Raw genomic sequence first — 26875 nt, forward strand, 5'->3', positions numbered from 1 at the left:
AGACTTCTAAGTAGTAGAGAGAAATGCTTTGCTCACTTTGGCTGCTGTGTTGTAGTAGTTGTAGTTTATCATGTACTGAGAAAAATATATAAACATCGTTTGAGATCATGACTTTGTTTCTCTGTCATTTTGTCATGTTTTGCTTTATATTTTGAAGCTATTTTATTTGGTACATATATATTTTTAAGTTTATATATTCCTAGTGAATTAAACTTTTTACTATTCTAAAAATAAGCCCACTTATCATTAGTAATGATTTTTGTCTGAAAGTCTACTTTGTCTAATATTAATATTATTTCCACTAGCATTCTTTTGTTAAATGTTTGCATAGTATGTCTTTTCCCATCTTATTTACTTTCAATCTTTAATTTACTTTCAATGTTACTGCATTTTAAAAATTTTACTTTCAAACTTATGTTTTAGATATGTCACTTGTAAACAGTGCACAGTTGGGTTTTAATTTTCTCTTCTTAAAAATCCAATATGGTAATCTTTCCTTTTTTAACTAGACCAATTATTCTGTTTTGTTTCAACTGTAATTACTAATATATTGGAGTTTAAACATTACATTTTAATTTATACTATTTTCTTGTTTTGTGTTTCTTTTTCTCTCTTATCTTGTTTTTTGTTTGTTTAACATTTCACTTTCCCCCTCTATAATGTGGAGATTTCATCTGCTGTTTCAATTCTTTTATGATTACCTTAGAGGTCAGAACATGCATACTTAATTTATAAATATCAGAAGTGACTTAAAACCTCTACTCACCTCCTGGGCAATACAATAAACTTGAAACATTTATTCCCTCCAACTTATTATCTGGGATTTAATTTTTTTAATTTTATTTATTTATTTATTTATTGTCTTTTTAGGGTTGTACCTGCGGCATATGGAAGTTCCCAGGCTAGGGGTCAAATCAGAGCTGCAGCTGTAGTTGCCAGCCTACACCACAGCAAGAGCAACACCAGATCCAAGCAGCCCCTGCACTCTACACCCTGCACCCTACACCCTGCAAGGTCACAGCAATGCCTGATCCTTAACCTGCTGAGCAGGGCTAGGAATCAAAGTCACATTCTCATGGATACTAGTCAGGTTCATTACTGCTGAGCCACAACAGGAACTCCTATTGTCTGGAATTTTAATTCAATGTTATTTTTGAACCCAACTTCATGTATTTTTGCTGTTTTATACAGTCAGTGTTCACTTACTGTCTCTGCACATTTACTACTGCTTTTCATTCTTTTTACATCACAGTCCTTCTAGGCAGGATAATTTTCCTTTTAATTGAAGTACATTCCTAGAAGTTTCTCTAATGATGATGTGCAGCTAACGAACTCATTTCTGGAGTGTCAAAAAATGTCTTTTTCACCCCTATATCTGAAAAGTATGTCACTGCATATAGAATTCCAGGTAGTAGTAACCTTATTTCACTAAGTCAGAAGTCAGCAAACTTTTTCTATAAATGGACAGCTAGTAAACATTTAGGCTTTGCAGGCCATGTGATCTCTCACAACTACTTAATTCTACAATTGTGATGTGAAAGCAGCCATAGACAATACATAAATGAGTAGTCTTGTGTTCCAATAAAACATTCCAATAAAACTTTATTTACAAAAACAATCAGCAGGCTGGTTTTGGCCCACAGGTTCACAATTTGCTGACCCCTGCACTACATCAAAGATATCATTCTACTCTTTCTTACTTACATTATTGCCAGAGAAGTCAGCTATTAGTCTAATTGAAAATCCTTTAAAATAATCTGTTTTTCTGACTGCTTTTAATATTTTTGTCTTTGTCTTCGGTTTTCAACAGTTTCACTTTGCTTAGTCTAAGTGTGAATATCTTTTTATGTACCCTGCTTGGGATTTACTGGGCCTCTTAAAGCTTTAAATTCATGTCTTCAATCATTTCTGGAATACACATTTTTAAATATTTCTTCTGTCCCACTCTCTCTCCTTTTTGGGATTTCAAGCAAACACGTGTTGGATCTTTTCACTATATCATTCATTTCTCTTACCCTCCCTTCTCGATTTCCTATAATTTTGTCTTTTGGGTATATTCTGGATAACTACGTCTGATCTATCTTCCAGTTCAGTTATCTTCTCTTTGGCTGTTTTATCTTCTGTCAGAAATACTCATTTAATTTTTACTTTGTTAGTATATGTATTTTTTAGAACTTCTATGTGTCTTTCTCCTTTCTGTTATGTTACATTTTTTACTGTTTCCGAGTCTCCATGAATATTTTAAGCTTGTCATTTATTAAAACACAGCACAGTTGTTTTAACTTCTGGTAATTACCAGAAACTTAAGCCTTTCCGTATTTACATTTAAATTTCCTTTAGGCAGAAAATCATCAAACTTTATTTGGACTCCACCAAAAAAATCACTGCCTAACAATATAGGCTGTTGCTAATCCTGACCTTGGAGTTTTCCTAACAGTTTAATTCAAATGGGCGTTTGGTTTTATTCTGGACTTATTGTCCTTCCTTCTTCCCTTATGGGACCTTTATATTCCTTAGAGAACTACCCATGACCCAATCTGAGTTCATGTTTGGGTGAATTGACTCTACCCAGGGTCCAAGGGTAGACATGTGACTTAAACCTGGTCAATGAGAGTTTAGAATCCCTCTGGATATAGCAATTGACCCAGGGGTAGAGAGGTGACCCAAGTTAGGACAATGAGTCTAGATTCCAGTACCTTTTTTTTCTCAGCCAGTATCTTTCTACCAGAGTCACCAAGAGAATAAAAATACAAAACTAGATTTGTAAAAGGCTCTTCTGACACCACAGGGGATAGTTTACATGGAAAGGGAGGAAGCAGAGAGGAAAGAGAAGCAAGGTATGACAGAAAAAAAAGGCCAGTAGCATCATATCCAGGGAACTCCTAGACTCATATAAATTCCTTATGTTTTCAGCCATATGCGCAAAAACAAACAAACACCCTTGTGTTATTTAGGTCTTTTAATTGGGTATTTTTTTCTCATTTGCAAACTAAAGAGTCATGCTTAGTAGTATATAATTATGCAACATATTCTGTCCTTCATTCCTGACATGCAATGATGATAATATCTGAAAATTGCATATCAAAAAATCACCTTCTAGCATACCTTGTCTGTCTGAATTAGCAGCATTTTGTAACTGGGAGAAAATATCAAATGTTCCACAGGCTCTTCAATCTCAAGAAAATCCTCTACTTTGTAATTTGTATCTTTAATAAGAAAAGAATATACAAAGCCATCCTATAGAACAAAAACAATGAGATAAATGCAGAAAATTAGTCTCAGTCAGTGCTCAGTAAACGTTCCTCATCAGACGAGCTAAGAATTATTGATTGGTATCTACTGTTCGTTTTTGGAATCATAATGTATGTTTATATTACCTAGAATGCCCTGTGTTTTTACCTTTATTTAGCCAACTTTTAAACATATTTCCTGGTCAATTTTCAATTTTATTTCTTTTGGGAAATAAAATAACCTCGTATAGGAGGTTATTCATGGCAGTGCTGTTTGTAAAAGCAACCTAATGTTCATCAACAGAGGATAGATGAATAAATAATGGTACATAAATAGTACATAAATTAAGTATGGAGTATTATGCTGTAATAAGAATGAGGATATCGTTATGCAACAATAGACATAACAATTTTAAATATCCAAGCACCCAACATAGGTTCACCACAATATATAAGGCAACTGCTAACAACCTTAAAAGGAGAAATCGACAATAACACAATCATAGTGGGGGACTTTAACACCCCACTTACAGCAATGGACAGATCAACCAGACAGAAAATCAATAAGGAAACACAGGCCCTGAATGAAGCATTAAACCAGATGGACTTAATAGATATTTATAGGACATTTCATCCAAAAGCAACAGAATACACATTCTTCTCAAGTGAACATGGAACATTCTCTAAGATTGATCATATCCTGGGCTACAAATCCAACCTCAGTAACTTTAAGAAAATTGAAATGATGTCAAGCATCTTTTCCGACCACAATGCTATATGACTGGAAATCAACAAGAAAAAAACTGCAAAAAACACAAACACGTGGAGACTCAACAACATGCTACCAAACAACCAATGGATCACTGAAGAAATCAAAGAGGAAATTAAAAAATACCTAGAAGCAAATGACAATGAAGATACGATACTCCAAAACCTATGGGATGCAGCAAAAGCCCTTCTAAGAGGAAAGTTTATAGCAATGCAAGCCCACTTCAGGAAACAAGAAAAAGCTCAAATAAACAAGCTAACTTTACATCTAAAGCAGCTTGAGAGAGAACAGACAAGACCTCAAGTTAGCAGAAGGAAAATCATAAAGATCAGAGCAGAAATCAATGAAATAGAAACAAAGAAAACCATAGAAAAGATCAATGAAACAAAAAGCTGGTTCTTTGAAAAGACCAACAAAATTGATAAACCCTCAGCCAGACTTATCAAGAAAAAAAGAGAGAGGACTCAAATCAGTAAAATTAGAAATGAAAAAGGAGAAGTAACAATGGATATCACAGGAATACAAAGGATCATAAGAGACTACTATATGCAACTATATACCAATAAGATGGAAAACCTAGAAGAAATGGACAAATTCTTAGAAACGTACAATCTTCCAAGACTAAACCAAGACAAAATAGAAAAGATGAACGGACCAATTACAAGTGCTGTAATTGAAACTGTGATTAAAAAACTTCCAACAAACAAGCCTAGGACCAGATGCCTTCACAGGTGAATTCTATCAAACATTTAGAGAAGAGCTAACACCCATCCTTCTGAAACTATTCCAAAAAATCACAGAGGAAGGGACACTCCCAAACACATTCTATGAGGCCACCATCACCCTCATACCAAAACCAGACAAAGATACCACAAAAAATGAAAATTATAGGCCAATTTCACTGAGGAACATTGATGCAAAAATCCTCAACAAAATACTAGCAAACCGCATTCAACAATACATTAAAAGGCTTGTACATCATGATGCAGTGGGATTTATCCCAGGGATGCAAGGGTTCTTCAATATCTGCAAATCCATCAGTGGTGGTACACCACATTAACAAACTGAAGAAAAAAAACCATATGATCCTCTCAATAGACGTGGAAAAATCCTTTGACAAAATCCAACACCCATTTCTGATAAAAACCCTTCAGAAAGTGGGCATAATGGGAACCTACCTCAACATGATAAAGGCCATATATGACAAACCCACAGCAAACATCATTCTCAATGGTGAAATGCTGAAAGAATTCCTGCTGAGATCAGGAACAAGACAAGGATGTCTGCTCTCACTACTACTTTTCAACATAGTTCTGGAAGTCCTAGCCACAGCAATCAGAGAAGTAAAAGAGATAAAAGGAATCCAAATTGGAAAGGAAGAAGTAAAACTATCCCTATTTGCGGATGACATGATGCTATACCTAGAGAATCCTAAAGACTCTACCAGAAAACTGTTAGAACTCTTCCATGAATTTGGTGAAGTCACAGGGTACAAAATCAATACACAGAAATTGACTGCATTTCTATATACTAACAATGAAAGATCAGAAAGAGAAATTAGGGAAGCAATTCCATTTACCATCACATCCAAAAGAATAAAATACCTAGGAGTAAACATACCTAAAGAGACAAAAGACCTGTACTCTGAAAACTACAAGCCACTGATAAAAGAAATCAAAGATAACACAAATAGATGGAGAGACATACCATGCTCTTGGATTGGAAGAGTCAATACTATCAAAATGACTGTACTACCTAAGGCAATCTACACATTCAATGCAATCCCTATCAAATTACCAAGCACATTTTTCACAGAACTCGAACAAAATATTTTAAAGTTTGTTCTGAAGCACAAAAGATCCAGAATAGCCAAAGACATCCTGAAAAAGAAAAATAGAGCTGGAAGAAATCAGGCTCCCTGACTTCAGACTATGCTACAAAGCAACAGTCATTAAAACTGCATGGTACTGGCACAAAGACAGACATATAGATCAGTGGAACAGGATAGAGAGCCCAGAATTCAACCCACGCACCTACAGCCAACTCATCTATGACAAAGGAGGCAAGAATATACAGTGGAGAAAAGACAGCCTGTTCAATAAGTAGTGCTGGGAAAACTGGACAGCCACATGGAAAAGAATGAAATTAGAACACTCCCCAACACCGTACACAAAAATAAACTCCAAATGGATTAAAGACCTAGATGTAAGACCAGACACTACAAAACTCTTAGAGGAAAATGTAGGCCAAACACTCTCCAACATAAACAACAGCAACATCTTCTCAGATCTACCTCTTAGAGTCATAACAGTAAAAACAAAGACAAACAAATGGGACCCAATCAAACTTCAAAGTTTCTGCACAGCAAAGGAAACCCTAAACAACACAAAAAGACAACCCACAGAATGGGAGAACATCTTTGCAAGTGAATCAACTGACAAGGGATTAATCTCCAAAATTTATGAACACCTTCTGCAGCTCCGTACCAAAAAAACAAACAACCCCATCCAAAAATAGGCAGAAGATCTAAACAGACAGTTCTCCAAAGAGGACATACAGATGGCCAAGAAACACATGAAAAGATGTTCAACATCACTCATCATTAGAGAAATGCAAATCAAAACCCCTAGGAGGTACCACCTTACACCAGCCAGAATGGCCATCATCCACAAGTCTACAAACAATAAGTGCTGGACAGGGTGTGGAGAAAAAGGAACCCTATCACACTGTTGGTGGGATTGTAAATTGGTGCAACCACTGTGGAAAACAGTATGGAGCTTCCTCAGAAAACTTAAAATAGAACTACCATTTGATCCAGCAATCCCACTCCTGGGCATCTATCCACAGAAAACCACGACTCGCAAAGACACATGTACTCCACTGTTCATTGCAGCACTATTTTCAATAGCCAAGACATGGAAACAACTAAATGTCCATCGACAGAGGAGTGGATTCAGAAGATGTAGTACATATACAGCCATTAAAAGGAACGAAACACCGGCATTTTTAGCAACATGGATGGACCTAGAAATTATCATGCTAAGTGAAGTCAGCCATACAATGAGACACCAACATCAAATGCTTTCACTGACATGTGGAATCTGAAAAAAGGATACACTGAACTTCTTTGCAGAACAGATACTGACTCACAGACGTTGAAAAACTTATGATTTCCAAAGGAGACATGTTGGGGGGTGGGGATGCACTGGGGTTGTGGGTTGGAAATCCTATAAAACTGGATTGTGATATTATACAACTATAAATGTAATAATTCATTGAGTAATAAAGAAATAATTATGCAGAACCCAACATCATAAACTATGGCTCATCATAATGACAGCAAATGAAAATAATTTTTTTTCTATTTGAAATAATTTTTAAACCATTTACAAAATTGAAGTATAGTTAATTTACAACATTGTCTTCAAGTGTTTGCATATTTTCTTGAAAGCAATTGATTTTTTTTTTCTATTTGAAATAATTTTTAAACCATTTAAAAAATGAAGTATAGCTAATTTACAACATTGTGTTAACTTCAGGTGTTTGCATATTTTCTTGAAAGCAATTGATTTAGAAGAAAAAAAATACATTACAATTCCAGAAGCAAGCACGCCTCCCTTCTGATACACCATGGTGACCGGACTTATATGACTCCTTCCAACTTTGGAAAAGAAAACAAGGTAAAACAGGTGACACATAATTAAAAGTGCCATACAGAGTAATTAATCTACTTTTCTAGGACTACTCATTTCTTTGTAATTCTTCCCACCAATCAACTTCATATTAGAATATATGCTATGATGGCTCTTAAACAATGAAGAATAAAAGCTGCTTTGCAATGATTACTGATGGAAATCACATGAGTTTTTTTAAATGTTCCATATCATCAGAGCCATGGAACTAACATTGTAGAATTACATAGTAATTTATTTGCTTTTTTAGGAAAGCAATTATCAGAGATTTAAGGGGTCAGAAAAAAATGACAAAAACTATATTATTATCAAGTTGTATACTTAAGATTTGTACATTTTATGGCTTATAAATTTATATCTCAATAAATAAAGCACAATGGGTTTTAAAAAAAGGAAAAAAATGATCTAAAAGAACATCATTATTACTAAAATATTGTCCTGGGGGAAAGTAAAAAATCTTGTAGATAAGCCACAAGAACAAGATGGAAGGCTCAGAGACATCCACCAGACGTTAATTTATTGCATACTACATGCTTGGCATTTTGCTAGAGGCTGAGATGCATACTGTCCTTTCTTCCAAGACCATTCAACTCCTAGCAGAACCTCTTTCCAAACCAACTGCCACCAGAATCCAGGCTGCCATGACTCCTGGCCTAGTCTAGGTGCCTGCTGCTTACAGCCACCTGCTTCTAGGATGGTCCTTCCCCGAAATAGATCATTAATCTCTCCAAGTACAATTCCAACTGGAGTGCATCCCCATTCAGGAGGTAATGTCAGTCCACTGTCAGCTAGACTATGTATAAATGCCTTAGTCAGATGTTCAAAGTCCGATAGGGTATAGATGTCCCTTTGTTCCCCACTATTCATGCACAACACTCGATGCTCCACACAAACCACACTACTTCTTGTTTCTTAACCTTCTCCGTGTTTTCTTATTTATGCAGATACCACTGCCTAAAATTCTACCTACCCTCAGCTCTGACTGTGAACCCATCCTTTAAGGGCCATATCAAATGCTCTCTACAAAATGACTTAACTTGGCCTATTTCCCTCATCTGAATTCCCACAGCACTTTATAAAGTTCTCTTTCACATCTTAAATTTCCTGGGTGCAATTATTTGTCAACTTGTTCTATTCTCTTTAATAAAATATAAATCTGGAGTTCCCATTGTGGCAAGGCAGAAATGAATCTGATTAGTATCCATGAGGATGCAGGTTCGATCCCTGGCCTCGCTCAGTGGGTTGGGGATCTGGTGTTGCTGCGAGCTGTGGTATAGGTTGCAGATATGGCTTGGATCCCACGTTGCTGTGGCTGTGGAGTAGGTTGGCAGCTGTAGATATGATTTGACCCCTAGCCTGGAAACCTCCATGCCACAGGTGAGGCCCTAAAAAAGCTAAAAATTAAAAAATAAAAAAACCATATACAAATCCTTTGAAGGTATTGATTATATGATTATATTTGCCACCTATGTCAACTTGGAGGCAACTTGCTTAGTGTCTTCTACATGGTAGAGGTTATATAAATATTTATTTCAAAGTATTTATAATATATTATGGAAATGATAATAAATAGTGTACAGGAAGGAAATAGTGAACAATACAGGACTATGTACAACTAAGTCCTAAATTGTGTAAAATTTATTGCAAGTATGATAAGAATTTGGAAATGAGAAGCATTGTTTTATAATTCATTTTACAAACAGAAGTGCCAATTTACTCTCTAGCAATCTCTAGGGATTAAACTTTGGATCCAAAGTTTGAGTAAGATACAGTTTCTGACCTGAAAGAGTTGATGATTAGTGGGAAAGAAAGACAGGCACATGGGGCACTGCAATAGCATAGGATGAGGCTCTCACAAAGAAGTGGGTCTGATGGAACCCCAGACAGAGCACCTGATTCTGCCCACAGGTTGAGGAGAGCACAGGGAAGGCTCCACAAAGGATAATTTCACCAGGTAGACAAGGAAGAGAAGGGCATCCTAGACAGAGGTAACTATAAACACGAGCAGGCAGAATACAGAGAGAGCATAGGAATGATGAGAACGTCTAAAAAGCTCAAGTGAGAGAGCCAGGACTGGAAAGATAGGCCAGCAAAGAGGCTTATTTTTTCAGAAAGCTGAGGGATGGCATTGTGGATGTGAGACAGAGGGTGGACGAGGCCTGTAGGGTACAGGTGATAGTGAAGGGAAGAGAGAGCAGGGCTGGGGAAAGAAAGTCAAACCTAATGACTTCGGTTTACCAGTGGAGTGTGAGTCAGGGAACAGGAGAGGAGTAAGCAAGGGACACTGCAGTTGGGGAAAACTTGCTGTAGGATGCAGTGTTTGAGCTGGAACCTGGAAGATTCAGAGTAAGGAGGCAAGGGAATGAGCTGGGTGGCATGTCTGTGAAATGATGGGAAGAAATGGCTGGCTAGATCAGAAAACTCACACTTGGGGAGTAGTAGGAAATAATAATAATGGCGCAGGTAAGATCAGAATAGAAAGGGCTTAAAATCAAGGCAAAGTAGTCCTTGAGTTGTATACTGAAAATAGTCTTCAAGAGGGGCAGTTTGTCATGGATGAGATGCCTGGTTTGGGTCAGCTTTACACTAAGGTCAGTGAAGTCAGTCCTAAGGTTGCTGCGGAAATCAAGACATGAAATAATAAGAGGAATTGGAATGGAGGGTGCATTGGTCAGGTTGGGGAACCTGCCCTGGCAAAACTCCCTTCACAAAGTGTCTCCTTGTAGCCCTAACGGGGTAACATTGGCTTCTCTGACCCAGGCCCAACTCTGGCCATAGCTGATGGACACTAGGTCTAAGGAGAATACATTAGATTCTCTCAGAAATTCTAATCAAGCATCAAAAAGTAATTTTCAAGATGGCAGCTGATCTTAAAGAAGGACATTGTAAAGAAAGGGTCATTTCAGAGGGCAGGAAAGGGCACAATTAGCTGTTTAAAAAGAACAGGCATACGCATGGGAAAGGATACAGCGCAGTCGCTAAGTGCTTGGACTCTGAAGTCTTATTGCCTGGGTCCGGGGGTCAGCTCTACAGTTTACGAGTTATGTGAATTTGGGCATCAATTTTACTCTTTCTTCCACTTCCTCATGTATATAACGAAGATAAACATGTATTTGCTTATAAAGTTGTTTTAAGGATTACATGAATTATGCATGCATATAGAGTGATGCAGAATGCCTAAAGTATAGAACATTCAATAAACATTAGTTAGCTACAAGGAAGATCCGCAAGAGCTGGTAGTGAATTGGAGGAGAAAGAAGAAAGTGGAATCAAAGATGTCTCTAGAAAAACAGGAAACAAAACATCCACCGTCAAGTGCAAAACCATCACCAATGTTAACACTTCTGGGAAGATGAAGCAAAGCAATTTCTTACTGTTTGGTGTTCCGTCTTCCATTTTACTAAGCACGGTTGCCTTCAAGTTTTCTCCATTTATCATAAGAAGATGACCCTCTTCACAGCCAATGTATAGGTCACTTGTTGGAGTCCAGCAGTGCATAGTAGGGTGAAGCAAAGTATATAGATCATCTTTAGGCTTCAAGAAAAGATTTGAAACCTTGTGTTGATACAACAGTCATGACTTAAGAGCCAGAGAAATACTCAGCAAAAACAAGTTCCAAGAAGTGAATTTGTATGTACATATATGGTCCTGCCCTCTACCAAGACCTAAGTGAACTCCTTCCTGCTTCATGTCTCTCTATACATTTTAATTCCTAGGGGAAAAAATTAGGTGTTTTTGCCAATATGTTCAGAGTTCTAGTGTCACAGGTTTTTGTGAAAGTCTTGAGTAGTAACTTCTCTGCTGCTTCTTTGTAGACTCTTTAGTATCTCAGATCTAAGAAAGTCATTGTACAGCTATAATCACCTCTTCTGAGGAAAATTTTGGTCAATATTTTCTATCCTGTTTCTGCAGGAGGTATGAATGTGATTTTCCTTGAGTGGCTGTGGAGAGGTTGGCTTAGATTCTCTGCTTAGTTACTTGTCAGAGGGAATGAGAAAGGGACTCCTTCTCTGATGCTGGTGGCTTTTCCAGTCCGATTTATGAAATAGCCTACCTGACATTGATTCCATGGAAAACTCAGAGAGAAATGCACAAAATCTATGGAATGTACCTAGAAGAAAAGCTGGTTTGGGGGACTAAAAATAATGTGGACCAAGGGTCTAAGGCAAATTTTTTTCTGAAATGGACCAGGTAGAGACTATTTTAGGCTCTGTGGACCACACAGATATCTGTCATGTATCCTTTTTTCCCTTTTATTTAAATACTTTAAAAATGTAAGCAAATTCTTAGCGTGAAGCCATATAAAGACAGGTGCTAGTTTTTTTATTTCTGCCTTGGATGATAATATCTCAGTGTTATGTCCCTTGTAGCCTTAAACACTCTGTCCAGCAGGGAGAGTTACTCCCCTTTCCATCAGAACAGAACTGGCCTTGTAAGTTCAGGACTGCTCTCCTTCTTGGCTGTCAAAATAGCTATGGCAGCTATTCTGAGTATGCACCTCCACAACACTGATTAAGGTTCTGAATTCAGGATACCATAACACAGTATGCTTCCTTTTCTATTTAAACAAGTCAAACATATACCTTACTTTTATTTATCTTTCTATATCTTTCTTTGTAACATAACATTTAATACTATTTGAGTTTCTGAATGCTATACTATTATTTAGAATTGCATTAGCTGCAACATAATGTCTGTTTTCTCTAGGCATCCTCACAGCCACAGGAACAGAAAACATTTTTAATAAGCCAACAGTCAAATTAACAGAATTCTTAAATTCCTTAAGAGCTCTGTATTTCATTCATTTATACTTTCATGAATTCATTCATCTAACAAATATTTATTGGACACACTTAAGTAGCAGGCACTGTTCTAAACACAGGGATGTAGCAGTGAATGAAACAAACAGAAAAGAATCCCTGCCCTCATGCAGCTTACATCCTGGTGAGAGGAAATAGAGTAAAAATATGTTAACAAGTTAAATATAGAGAATATTATGTTTTCAAAGTGGGAGAAAAATAAAGCAGGGGAAATTGGAATAGGTTTCACAATGGGAATACTGTAAACCTAATAAATGGTCATTTTTCCATTCGAAACTCTTTACTAAATGTAAGCCACAGTTCTAATAAATACTCTACTATTTGAATAATATATTACATACTGCTCTTTTAATTTAGGAAAGGTTTGTAGATTCAAGATAAAGCAGATGTGGCACTGCCAAAGTAACTATTTCTATTGAATTTCTAACTGATATACATTAGTGACATAACTGATATTTCCACAAACATTTACTGAGTGTTGGTTATATACTAGGCATTGTGCCACATCCTACAAGGTCCTTCTCCTCAACAGGATAATTATCTATTGAGGGAACAGGTAGTATTGGTAAGTACCAGAATCATAAAACATGGCAGGTTATAGTAAAGGGGAGTTTAAGTATTATGTGAGCATCTATGAGACAGCAATTGGTTCTTGGTGGAGTGAAGGAATTGGACAGAGAAAATAATTATCATTTGGGATGGACCTTGAAGTATCACTAAGGCAGAAGTCATACACAGGAACACTCATCATGATTATTTTAAGAGGACAGATTTATCTTTAATTGTATGATTGGTCTATTTCATGTCCTCACAGTCTTGGATTGTTAGAAAATAAATCTTGAGTAACAATCTGACCCACTAGTGGGCCACAAAAAGGGGGCAAAACAGCTTAAAAGGATTAAACGGCTGGTGATTAATGACATTTTTGTGGTGTCTGATATTTGACTCATAGGGAATAAGAGTTACTCACTGAATACCATTATTTAATTATCATTATTTAAAAGTTGTCTCAGTTGTCTTGATGACATCTCACCTTAGACTACAAATCAGAAAAACACAGGCCTTACCAAGTCTGTGGCAATGGGCTCAAAACTCGTTAAAAACAAACAAACAGGAGTTCCCGTCGTGGCGCAGTGGTTAACAAATCCGACTAGGAACCATGAGGTTGCGGGTTCAGTCCCTGCCCTTGCTCAGTGGGTTAACGATCCGGGGTTGCCGTGAGCTGTGGTGTAGGTTGCAGACGCGGCTCGGATCCCGCGTTGCTGTGGCTCTGGCGTAGGCCGGTGGCTACAGCTCCAATTCAACCCCTAGCCTGGGAATCTCCATATGCCGCGGGAGCGGCCCAAGAAATAGCAACAACAAAAAGACAAAAGACAAAAACAAACAAACAAACAAACAAACAAACCTACACATGATTCTCTACATCAGTGAATCTATATGTATGCCACAGAAGGTGGAATTTTCTTGCCTTAATATATTAAACTAGTATTGTATGTAGCTTTACTTAAAGATAAACCTGGGCTTGTCTTCTTACTACTTTCTTTCATCAATAAATATTTTCTGTGCCATTTAAAACTTAATGTGGTGTTATACGGTGTGAGCCAAAACAATAATTTCTAATTCTGGAAATTGAGAATTGTAAAATAAAATGTGCCAATAAGGTTTAAAAATTTTTTGTTGATAACACCTCTTCCTTGTTTAGTTCTCTGGAATCAACCATTTTGATCACCTGAAGAGCAAACATGAAAAACTGAAGTTCAACTTAATATTGCTTTAGGAAATGTTAACTCCCGAATATGTTTCAAAATACTTGAGTTTATAAAAGGAATTTCTATTTAGCAACTTCTGCTTTTTTTTTTTTTTTCTTAAGGCAAATGGAAAAAGAAAACTGGACACTGGAGATTAAGTTCATTACCTTGGATTCAATTTCTGCCTAGATAACATCTGCCTTTGATTTCCCCCTTGCTACTACTGGATACCATTTCTAAAGACCTACATAAGTCAGGTAATGTGAAGCAGGTTTATTTAAAGGTCTATCAGGTACCATTCCAGTGTTAGCAACAAGAGAAGTGATGGGAATATTTAATATTTGTTATTTTAAAAAAGTCCATAACGTCACTTTTTAAGACTCTTAAATAGATCAAGTCATTACTGATTTCTTTGCCATTGGTACAGAGTCATAAGAAATTTCATTCAAAGGAAAGAACAGAATCAAGACATTTGAATCAAACTTTGGTTATGCTTTCACTCACTTTATGGATGTTAATCAGTGTTTTAGAAATTCTTCTCACCTTATTTATAAGACGAAAAAGTAAATACTGGGAAAATTAGTTTCTAATTTAAATATAAAGTAAATGGGTTTATTATATTCCCTTTATGATTTAGAAAGGTCAAACTTTGACATTAAATTTCTGTTTTCAGAAAAAAGTTAAAATGCACTGAGTTAAAAAAATCCTAGAAAATAAAGATGTCTGTTTATTATGAGCATTTTTTAAAAAAATGGTAACTCCACAATTAAGTATTTAAAGAAGGCATCTCATAGCATTTTCCAAATGACAAAAACAATTGTCTGAATTTCAAATGTTTTAATGTAGCATCCATCAAGTTGGTGCAAAAGGTGAATGATAAGGCTGCCACAGAAATTTGCTACACACACACACACACACACACACACACACTTGAGATGGTTGAAAATGTGTGTTCCTTAGCATTAAACATTAAACATAGAAACATTATTTTCAAGTCGTAAACCTCACTGGCTGATGTTTGTTTTTACTTTGCTGCCCCACTGTGGCTGAGTGTGGTCTTATTTCCAAGGCTAAGATCTGTGCTATTAAAAGAATTAGTCATTTTCTTTTCTTTTTTCTTTTTGTTTTTTGAGAGCCGACCCTGCGGCATATGGAGGTTCCCAGGCTAGAGGTCCAATCGGAGCTGTTCCTGTCCCTCCTCCCTCCCGCAACGCAGTGCTATTTCTCTGTGGGAATTCCTCTGACTTCCTTAGCCCTGCCCTCTCCTCTCTGACACTAGGACCACGTTGCCAACTTCCATCCCGAATCTCCACTGAAATGCGATCCCAGAACTCCAAAGTCAGCAGGTCCAAAACTGAAATCACATCTGCCCCCCCACCCCTTCAGTTAGCAGAGCCATCATCTTATTAGTCACTCAAACTCAAAACTCCAGTCTTCATCTCTGGTGGCCTCCAGGGCTGATCTGTATTAAGGACCAGGATGAGCCTCTCTGTCCCGCATGTCTCAGGGGATGGTCATGAGAGCAATTAGGCAAACAGGGAGAGCGTTGAGGTCATTACCCTGAAAGTTTCTGCCTCTTCACCCACTAGCCCAGCAATGGCTGACACAGGGAGCACAGGTCCATAGATAAGATCCTTGGGCAACGATTGGGGGAAAATTACATCTGTTTCATTAAAAAATGACCCATCTTCCATAGGCAGTTTTACTGACCTGTGGGAAAAAATAATCAGATAATAGTCATTGATGTAACTGCTGCATATCAGTAGTAAGTAAAGTGGAGGTGTTATAACTCATTTAAAAAATAAAAAACAGACAAAAGGCAAATAGTTGATTTAAAAATATATGTCAGGAGTTCCTGTCGTGGCGCAGTGGTTAACGAATCCGACTAGGAACCATGAGGTTGCGGGTTCGGTCCCTGCCCTTGCTCAGTGGGTTAACGATCCGGGGTTGCCGTGAGCTGTGGTGTAGGTTGCAGACGCGGCTCGGATCCCGCGTTGCTGTGGCTCTGGCGTAGGCTGGCGGCTACAGCTCCGATTCGACCCCTAGCCTGGGAACCTCCATATGCCGCGAGAGCGGCCCAAAGAAATAGCAAAAAGCCAAAAAAAAAAAAAAAATATATATATATATATATATATATATATATGTCATAAAAGGACAAGTAATACACAGTTATAAATTATGTATACAGGGATTTTTCAAAAATTTTAGGCAGGAATTATAAATTTGAACACTGATAGGGGTTAGGCAGGTGATGTGTAGCCAGGTGGGACTGTGGCAAATGTCAAAGTGTCTTCCCTCCTGTGAGACAATGGAAAATATATATATTGGTTTCTGCCCCAGTTCCTGGAACAGAGCTCCTGAAACCCTTGTAAATTCCAAAGTGATTAGAGCATTAAGAGCACCTTTTGTTCTGCTGAGGTGACTGTGGGCTCCTGGATGGCTCCTAACTAGATATTGGTCACCAGAAAAATGAAGCCATTGACAGAAGCTTAGAAGTTTCAGCCATAACGCCCATTATCCAGAGAGAGCAGAGGGGCAAGATATGGAGCTAATAATTGATCATCTTAACGGTAGGGAGTCTGAAGTGCTTACAGGCTGGTGAACACATACACCAGGAGGGTGACACAATCTAACTCCAAGGAACAGACGTCCCTCTGTTTGAAACCTTCACCCTATCTCTTCACTTGGCTGCTCATCTGTATCCTTTATCAAAGCCCTTAATAAACTAGTAAATGTAAGTAACTGTTGCCCTGAGTTCTAGGAGTTGCTCTTGCAAATTAATGGAACTCAAGGCACATGTGGCGGGGGGGTGGTCATTGAAACTTCTAATCTATAGCTGGTTGGTCAGAAACATAGATAACAACTTAGCTGCAACCAGCCTCTGATGAGAAGGGGAGAGGACAGAATTATAGGACTGAACACCTAGCCCGTGGAATCTGGTTCTGTCTCTGGGTAGACAGTGTCAGAATTGAGCTGAATAGTAGGAACATAGCTAATATCATGGAAAATTGCTTGGTGTGGGGAAGAGCCTCCACCACAAATGCTAGAATTGAGGTGTTCACTGTGAGTAGATTCATGGGGAAGAAAAACACAGTAGGAAAGAACTAGGATTTTCCCCACACAGAAAAAAAACTGAATTTTATCCCTGTACACAGTAAAGCTGAGAGATACTACTCTGTTTCAGTGAGGAGGGTTTGTTGACCTATGAGAATTTTGGTTCCGAAATTTCAAGAGAATATCAAATTTGGATATTTATGAGAAATTTCTCAAATTTTAAATATTGGCAACTGATGCAGATTTAAAAAAAATACATGGGCCAAAATAAACATAAATGTAGGTTGTATTCAGCTACCTTTACAACCTCTAGTATCAAGAATTCATTTTCAGGGAGTTCCCATTTTGGCGCAGAGGAAACAAATCCGACTAGGAACCATGAGGTTGCGGGTTCGATCCCTGGCCTTGCTCAGTGGGTTAAGGATCCAGCGTTGCCATGTCACAGACACGGCTCAGATCTGCTGTGGCTGTGGCTATGGCGTAGGCTGGCAGTTGTAGCTCCGAAAAGACCCCAGCCTGGGAATCTCCATATGCTGCAGGTGCGGCCCTAAAAAGACAAAAGACAAAAAAAAAAAAAAAAAAAAAGAATTCATTTTCAAATATACCATATGTTTCCTTTTAAAACATAATACGGCTATAAAGATGAGTTTGGAGAACTTATGGCTTTATACATTAATTCAAAATGTCCCTGGTTATATTTTATAAATGATGAATAACTGAAAAACAATCACATGAAAACAGTACTTAGTACTCAAATGCAAGGCTTAATTAAGTATTTTCAAATCCTGCTTGTTTTCTAAACCAAGACAGTCCACTTATTTTGCCTCCCACTTTCATTTGCTTATAGAAAAATCACAACTCAACATGCAGAGGTAGAGAAAAATATTCAAGGAAAGCAAAACGAGAGAAAGATGTGATAAATTACTGGCCCTGGCAAGGATCTGATAGAGACATTACCCTTTTTACAAAAAGGTACAATGTTGTCAACTCTGCCTAGAGACAGATTGGATTATTCAATGGGTTCTTGTAAAAATTAAATTGAGACATAAAGAATACTGAGAGGAGAAAGAAGTGCCTCTCTTAAGCTTCTCTGTTTCAAAAACTTTATTTACTAGCTTCACATTTCTCTTAAAAAGGCAACTTTTCGAAAACTGTATTTTCAAGGATGTGCATGTCCGATGCCTCCTTTGTCTCTGACTTTGGGGAGTATGGTGAGAATGGTCAGCTCAGGGGCACCTTAAGTCTTCAAACTCTTTTCAGTGAAGGTACCATTATTATAAACTATCACGAGGACATCTGTCTTAGAATTTCTCTTTGATTCAGTTCTATTTAAATAGGTAATTCCCATGACTTTACTACATGCAATGATGCTTTTGGTTAGAGATAATGTGGTTGAAGGTATACCCTAAAAATAACATGTTTTTGAGATTCCAGTTGGGCATTAAAGTAATAGGAGCAAAAAAACGCTAACATGACCTTTTAAAATATACAATAAATAGGAGTTCCCATTGTGGTACAGTGGAAAAGAATCCGACTAGGAACCACGATGTTGTGGGTTTGATCCCTTGCCTTGATCAGTGGGTTGAGGATCCAGCATTGACATGAGCTGTGGTGTAGGCTGCAGATGTGGCTCGGATCTGGCATTGCTGTGGCTCTAGTGTAGGCCAGCAGCTGTAGCTCCGATTAGACTCCTAGCCTGGAAACCTCCATATGCCACAGGTGAGGCCCTAAAAAAAAAAAAAAAGAAAGGCCAAAAAAATACACATATATACAATAAACATGTTTTGAAATAGTAAGAGCAAATACAATTTTGGAAAATTAAACTATTTTGGAAAAATCTTGATATTTAAAAGAAAACTGGTGGAAAATCAGGTTACAGAGAATTTTTTTGAAATGCAAACAACCATTCCAAGGTAATTATACATGTAGAAAGATGTTTTAAGTTAAGATGCATGTATAAAGCCACTTAATTCATAAAATTAATCCAAGCACACTGCACAAATGCACACAAAGATTCTCCACTTTGTTGTATTATAATGAAGTCTCTTACTTTGCTTTGAGATAATGTTCTTGGTTACATCTTTCAATGGTCCAAACAGTCACTGCACTTGGACTTGACAAGCACAGCTGGCACCAGTTCATGGGGTTAAAAGTCATCTGGCTTACATCTACACCAGGTTGTGACTTCTTGCACAAAATGACACCTAATTCCCAGTTCCTTAGAGAAAAAGTAATTTGGGTGAAAAATAACTCATTTGAATTTCGTATCTTAAGAACATTTATCTAATTATTTGAAAACAATCTATATAAGTTGAGAATTCATGATATAATTAATTAATCTATGATCTTAATATTTCTGTTTTGTTTAGGCCACCTCTTTAGGATGACCTGGGTATGTGACAACAACTGAGCTTAAATCCCAACTGCTGTATCAACTTCCAACTAGATATCTCCATTTATTTACCTCAGGCACCCTCAACTCAGCTTGTTCCAACTCATCTTCTCCCACTGCTTCTTCCAAGCCCCCTCACCATGTCCTCTGTATCTTTCTGAACATAATTGCATAATGTTCCTAAGTTTCTCAAGTTGCACCTTTGTGTATGACCCTCAACTGTCCCTCTCCCACAGCACCACGTCCACTGTTCAGCCAGGCGCCAAATCCAATGATGCTGCTGCCCAACCAGCTCCCAAATATTCCTACTTCCCTCCATCCCCAGTCCTATCACCTATCCCAGAGGACACGGAGTTCCCGTCGTGGCTCAGTGGTTAACGAATCCGACTAGGAACCATGAGGCTGCAAGTTCGATCCCTGGCCTTGCTCAGTAGGTTAAGGATCCAGCGTTGCCGTGAGCTGTGGTGTAGGTTGCAGATGCGGCTTGGATCCCGGGTTGCTGTGGCTGTGGTGTAGACCAGCGGCTACAGCTCCGATTTGACCCCTAGCCTGGGAACCTCCATATGCTGCGGGAGCGGCCCAAGAAATGGCAGAAAGATTAAAAAAAAAAAAATCAAGAGGACAAGATTAAATTGTGACCCAAGGAAAGGAATTCTGCAGAAGGCTGCAACTTACCAGAGGGCCAGTTCAAATTCTGGGAGGGAGGAGTAACTTGCCAGATAGGTGCCACAGTAACTGAAGGAAAGTAAAGTGTAATCCAGAAGAACATTGCCTAAAATATAAAATCCATTACAAGGATTAGTCATCATGTTCAGAGTAACTATAGTCTTATGGTTTAATTTCCCATGCCTAATAATTTTCTGTAATTCAAAACTATTTGGCTCCTGGAATAAAAGATGTCCTAGCTGATTTCTAACAGTATGAACAGAAAGATGGGAGCAAAGTTAAGATCCATTTTTAAAAAGTTTTTAGAGTGAATTAAGACCATGAGGTCGCTGTCTCTAAACTTTAGTGCCTAACTGAGCACACTGCACCATGTATGTCCCCATGTGGATTGAAATGACCCAAGAACCATAAAATATTCCACAAATATATGAAACATGGTAATTAGAAACGTTATTCAAACAACTTGAAATACTTTGGGGAGTTGTGATAATTCTAGCTTAGCTCCATATCTCTATCCCTTAGGTCATATCTCGCCCTTAGCTTAATATCTTCCAGTTCTTAGAACTATAAAAAGTCCTAATCTCATTTATACCTACAGTTGAAGAAATGAAATGTGGCTTTAAAATTCTCAGCAACAATGTGTTTAAAATGAGCATCATGAGGATGCTAAAACAGGGAAGTGTCAGTTTCTGCCTCCTTGTATATGAGGCTCTGATTTCCCCTCCTTTATCTCCTGGTCTTCATTGTGGTTTCAGAGCTGCAAGCCTTGCTTTCTCCTATTACTGACTTTTTCACAGTCATGTTTTTGTATGAATTTTTACCCCCACTTTCAACAAAAATGAATGCTATCAATTTTGCTGCACTCTGTCTAGCAATTATGAGCTCTAAAAAAATTATGACATTGATAAACAAAAAAACCTTATCTTGGTTTAAATGACACTTTTAAAAAAATCATAGTTGATTTACAATGTTATGCCAATTTCTGCTATACATCAAAGTGATCCAGATATATATATACACTTTTTCTTAAATTATCTTCCATCATGATCACAAGAGATTGGACATAGTTTCCTGTGCTGTACAATAGGACCTCATAGCTTATCTGTTCTAAATGTAATAGTTTGCATCTACTAACCCCAAACTCCCAGTCCATCCCACCCCTTCCACGTACCTCCTTGGCAACCACAAGTCTGTTCTCTATGGAAGTGACACTTTTTAAAATCAATATTGAGATGGAATCTTTAAAAAAGTTTTTATTGGAGTATAGTTGACTTAACAATGTTGTATTAGTTTCAAGTGTAGAGATGAAATATTTTGTGATGTTTTGGGGTCATTGGTAGTTTTGGGATTTGGCCAAGTTCCTTTTCCATTGTTCTAATGGAATATCTTTTCTTTTTTCTTTTTGGCTGCACTCATGGCATGTAGAAGTTCCCAGGTCAGGGATCAAATCTGTGCTACAGCAGTGACAATGCTGGATCCTTAACCTGCTGAGCCACCAGGGAACTCTCTTTTTTATTATTGTCATATTTGTTCCAAATATTTTCCTCAGTTTACTATTTGTCTTTTAATTTTTTGTGGTATTTTAAAGGTTCATTAGTTTTAAATATGCATGTAATCAAACATATAAATCTTAATGTTTAAAATTTTATTCTTTGTGTGAAAAGTTCTTCCTCATTCTCAAAACATTTCAATCTTCTATATTTTTTTTCTTTTCAATGGGTTTGTTGTGTTTATTGAACTCTTAGTTTGATATATGTTTTGATACACAGTATGACATGAGTACCTAACTTTACACTTTTGTTCAAATACATTCCTTAACACCATTGCTAAACAATCCATATAATCTGATGTGTGTGTGTGTGTGTGTGTTCTGTGCATGTGCGTGCATGTATGCATGTGTGTGTGTGTGTGTGTGTCTGGGAGTGTCTGGGAGTGTCTTTCATCATGTTCTTAACTTTATATATTTCAGAGTCTGTCTCCAGTCTTCAACTCTTCTACTGATCAGGTGATCCCTGTACCAATACCACATATAAATTTCTATAATACCATAATGCTAAGAGGACCCTCTGACTTGTTATCAATGTCTTTCAAATTATTCTCCTTCTCTACGTCTTGTTTTAGAAGAACATTCATTTCATTTAAGTACTCCTGGCTCTCTAAAACATTTTATAAGCCTATGAATTACATTCAGTGAAGAATATCAGAAATACATTTATAATAAACAAGTTTTCCATGCAGGAATATACCTCTATATGTTTAAACATTTTATTCAGTGATTTTTGTAGTTTTCTTCATTAAGGTCAGTCACATTTCTTCTTTGGAGTATTCCTAAGTGTTTAAATCATCTAATTTCATGCATATTTATTTTCAAACCAGCACCTTACTGAGCATTATGTTATTATTCCTAGTACACTATTATCCATTAACTCCTTTCCCAAAGCTACATTTTTTTCTGTTTCATATTTTGTTGCACTGGCTAGAACTTTCAGGTTGGTGTGTGTCTGGGAGTGTCTTTCATCATGTTCTTAAATACCAGTGGTAACATCAGGTTCCCTTGATAACTTAGTCCTAATTTTACTGTGAATGACTTTAGAGCTTCATTATTCAATATGAATGTTGGCTATTGGTTTGAATTAACTTTCAATTGCTTGGCCAAGGCTATAGCCAAATAATCAAGCTAGAGATATTTTAAAGATGAAGGGTAGTTATAATCCATATACAGGCATACCTTAGAGACATCATGAGTTTGGTTTCAGATCACTACAATAAAGCAAACATTGTAACAAAGCAAGTCACATGAATTGTTTTTGTTTCCTAGTACATAGAAAGTTACAGTTACTGTAGTCTATTAAGTGTGCAATAGCATTATGTCTAAAAAAACAATGTACATTCCTCAATTTAAAAATACTTATTACAAAAAAACTGCTAACCATCATCTGAGCCTTTACTGAGTCATAATCTCTTTGCTGGTGGAGGGTCTTGCCTCAATGTAGATGGCTGCTGAGCAATTAAGGTGGTGGTTGATGAACTTTGGGATGACTTTGGCAATTTCATAAATAAGACAACAATGAAGTTTGCCATATCAATTGAGTCATCCTTTCATGAACGATTTCTCTTCACCATGCAATGCTGTTTGATAGCACCTTACCCACAGGAGAACTTTCAAAATTGGAGTCAATCTTCTCACACCCTGTCACCGCTTTATTGAGTTTAAGTAACATTCTAAATCCTTTGTTGTCACTTCAACAACCTTACAGCATCTTTGCCAAGATTCCATCTCAAGAAATCCTTTTATTTGCTCATCCTTAAGAAGCAACTCCTCAACTGTTCACATTTTACAATGAGATTGCAGCAATTCAATCACACACTTAGGCTCCACTTCTTTTTTTTTTTTTCTTGTTTGTTTGTTTGTTTGTCTTTTTTTGCTGTTTCTTTGGGCCGCTCCTTCGGCATATGGAGGTTCCCAGGCTAGGGGTCCAATCGGAGCTGCAGCCACCGGCCTACGCCAGAGCCACAGCAACTTGGGATCCGAGCCACGTCTGCAACCTACACCACAGCTCACGGCAACGCCAGATCGTTAACCCACTGAGCAAGGGCAGGGACTGAACCCGCAACCTCATGGTTCCTAGTCGGATTCGTTAACCACTGTGCCACAACGGGAATTCCTAGGCTCCACTTCTAATTCTAGTTCTCTTGCTATTTCCACCACAGCACACTACCTCCTCCACTGAGGTCTTGAACCTCTCAAAGTTATCCATCAGGTTTGGAATCAACTTCTTCCAAACTCCTGTTAATATTGATATTTTAATCTCTTTCAATGAATCACAATTTTTTTTTTTTTTTTGCTTTTTAGGCCACACCTGTGGCATATGGAGGTTCCCAGACTAGGGGGTCTAATTGGAGCTATAGCTGCCAGCCTATGCCAGAGCCACAGCAATGCCAGATCTGAGCTGCGTCTGCGACCGACACCACAGCTCACAGCAACGCTGGATCCTTAACCCAATGAGCGAGGCCAGGGATCGAACCCACAACCTCGTGGTTCCTAGTTGGATTTGTTTCTGCTGTGCCACGATGGGAGCTCCAAAGCTGTATCTTTTTTTTTTTTTTTTTGGTCTTTTGCTATTTCTTTGGGCCACTCCTGCGGCATATGGAGGTTCCCAGGCTAGGGGTCTAATCCGAGCTGTAGCCACTGGCCTACGCCAGAGCCACAGCAACGCAGGATCCGAGCCGCGTCTGCAACCTACACCACAGCTCACGGCAACGCCGGATCTTTAACCCACTGAGCAAGGGCAGGGACCGAACCCGCAACCTCATGGTTCTTAGTTGGATTCGTTAACCACTGCGCCACGATGGGAACTCCCGAATCACAAATGTTCTTAATAGCATCTAGAATGGTGAATCCTTTCCAGAAAGTTTTCAATTGATTTTTCAGCAATCCATCAGAGGAATTACTACCTATGGCAACTATAGTCTTACAAAATGTATCTCTTGAATAGTAAGACCTGAAAGTAGAAATTACTCCTTGATCCATGGGCTGCAGAAGGGATGCTGTGTTAGCAGGACATGAAAACAATATGAATATTGTTGTATATCTCCTCTCCAATACACCTCTTGGGTGACCAAGAACATTGTCAATGAGCAGTAACATTTTGAAAGGAATCTTTTTTTCTAAGTAGTAGGTCTCAATAGCAGGATTAAAATATTCAGTAAACCATGTTGTCAACATATGTGCTGTCAGTCTTTGTTGTTCCATTTATATATCATAAGTAGAGGATATTTACTATAATTCTTAAGGGCTGTAGGATTTTCAGAATGGTAAATGAGCCCCAGCTCAATCACCAGCTGTATCAGCCCCTCACAGGAGAGTCAGCCTATCCTTTGGAGCTTCAAAATCAGGCATCGATTTCTCTCCTCTAGCTATAAAAATCCTACATGGCATCTTCTTTCTATATAAGGCTGTTTCATCTATACTGAAAATCTGTTGTTTAGAGTAGCAACCTTCATTAATTATCTTAGCTGGATTTTCTGGATAATTTGCTGCTTCACCTTACTTTTTTATGTTATGGAGAAGACTTATTTCCTTAAACCTCATGAACCAACCTCCACTAGCTTTGAACTTTTCTTTTGCAGCTCCCTCACCACTCTCAGCCTTCACTGAAGAGAGTTAGGGCTTTGCTCTGAATTAGGTTTTGGTCTAAGGGAATGCTGTGGCTGTTTGCTCTATTCAGACCACTAAAACTTTCTCCATATCAGCAATAAGCTGTTTTGCTTTCTCATCACTTACCTGTTTACTGGAATAGCACTCTGACTTTTCTTCAAGAATGTTGCATTCACAACTTGGCTGCTTGGTGTAAGAGCCCTAGCTTTTGGCCTTTCTCAGCTTTTGACATACATTCTTCATTAAACTTAATCACTTCTAGCTTGTGATTTAAAGCGGGAGAGGTACCTATGGATAAGCAATGAGATCTTGCTGTATAGCACCGGGAACTATATCTAGTCACTTATGATGGAGCATGATAATGTGAGAAAAAAGAATGTATACATGTATGTATAACCGGGTCACCTTGCTGTACAGCAGAAAACTGGCAGAACACTGTAAACCAGCTATAATGGAAAAAATAAAAATCATTATAAAGTGAGAGAGGTACAACTCTTCATTTCACTTGAACACTTAGAGACCATTGCAGAGTTGTTAATAGGCCTAATTTTAATATTGTGTGTTTCAGGGAATAGTGAGGCCTGAGAAGAGGGAGAGACAGATAGAAGAATGACTGTGGTGGAACAATCAGAAGACACATCAAAATTTAGAGATTAGGTTTGCCATCTCATATGGGCATAGTTCATGGCACCACAAAACAATTACAGTAGCAGCATCAAAGATCACCAATCACCATAACAAACATAATACTAATGGGGAAAGTTTGAAAAATCATAAGAATTACTAAAACATGACACAGAGATAGGAAGTGAGCAAATACCATTATAAAAATGTTGCCAATATACTTAATAGAGAGTTGCCCCAAACCTTCAATCTGTAAAAAATGCAACATCTACAAGGCATAAGAGTGAAGTACAATAGACGAGGTATGCCTGTACACAGTCCTCAATGTATCAATGGGTTATCCTTTAAATGTTTTAATCTGTTGTGACCATAGAAATATTTCCCCATAAATAAAATGGTAAATTATAGTGAAGTCCCCTGGCTTGACCCAAGCATTTCCTTGACCCATAAGGCTACAAAACTAAGATCAGCCTCAAGCCCTCCTGAGCTTCCTGTTCATGATGTGTCAAAATAGGGAAGGTTATGTGGAGGCTCCAATGGATATGCAGCAGCCCAGTCTGGGTTAACTGCAACTATGAATGAGTCCATAGTAATTTAAGTGGTAGGAAACATTGACACAGTGTAAACATAGCATGTGTATATATTTCATATATATTATATAATTATATATGTTACATGTGATTTTATTTATTATCATCACAGTCTTAATGGTAGATACTACC

At 37.8% G+C, this 26875-nt stretch overlaps 1 protein-coding gene across 3 annotated transcripts in view; it reads right to left on the reverse strand.

Moving 5' to 3' along the window:
- CFAP43 (cilia and flagella associated protein 43) overlaps window positions 1-26875 on the reverse strand; it is a 128265-nt gene that overhangs the window by 70952 nt on the left and 30438 nt on the right. For all 3 annotated transcript variants that reach the window (XM_084995350.1, XM_013983708.3, XM_021072818.2), the window contains 6 exons: window positions 20381-20477; window positions 19364-19531; window positions 15819-15969; window positions 11066-11225; window positions 7593-7660; window positions 3106-3237 (listed from right to left, as the gene is read on the reverse strand). In XM_084995350.1, the coding sequence (XP_084851476.1) occupies window positions 3106-3237; window positions 7593-7660; window positions 11066-11225; window positions 15819-15969; window positions 19364-19531; window positions 20381-20477 (776 nt within the window). The remainder of the gene's footprint in view (window positions 1-3105; window positions 3238-7592; window positions 7661-11065; window positions 11226-15818; window positions 15970-19363; window positions 19532-20380; window positions 20478-26875) is intronic.

The sequence above is a fragment of the Sus scrofa genome, chromosome 14, assembly GCF_054392235.1.
Source record: "Sus scrofa isolate SSC_HxYL_T2T_F1_AM1 chromosome 14, Sscrofa_HxYL_maternal_Yorkshire_Landrace_v2.0, whole genome shotgun sequence".
In the NCBI taxonomy this organism is placed as follows: Eukaryota; Metazoa; Chordata; class Mammalia; order Artiodactyla; family Suidae; genus Sus; species Sus scrofa.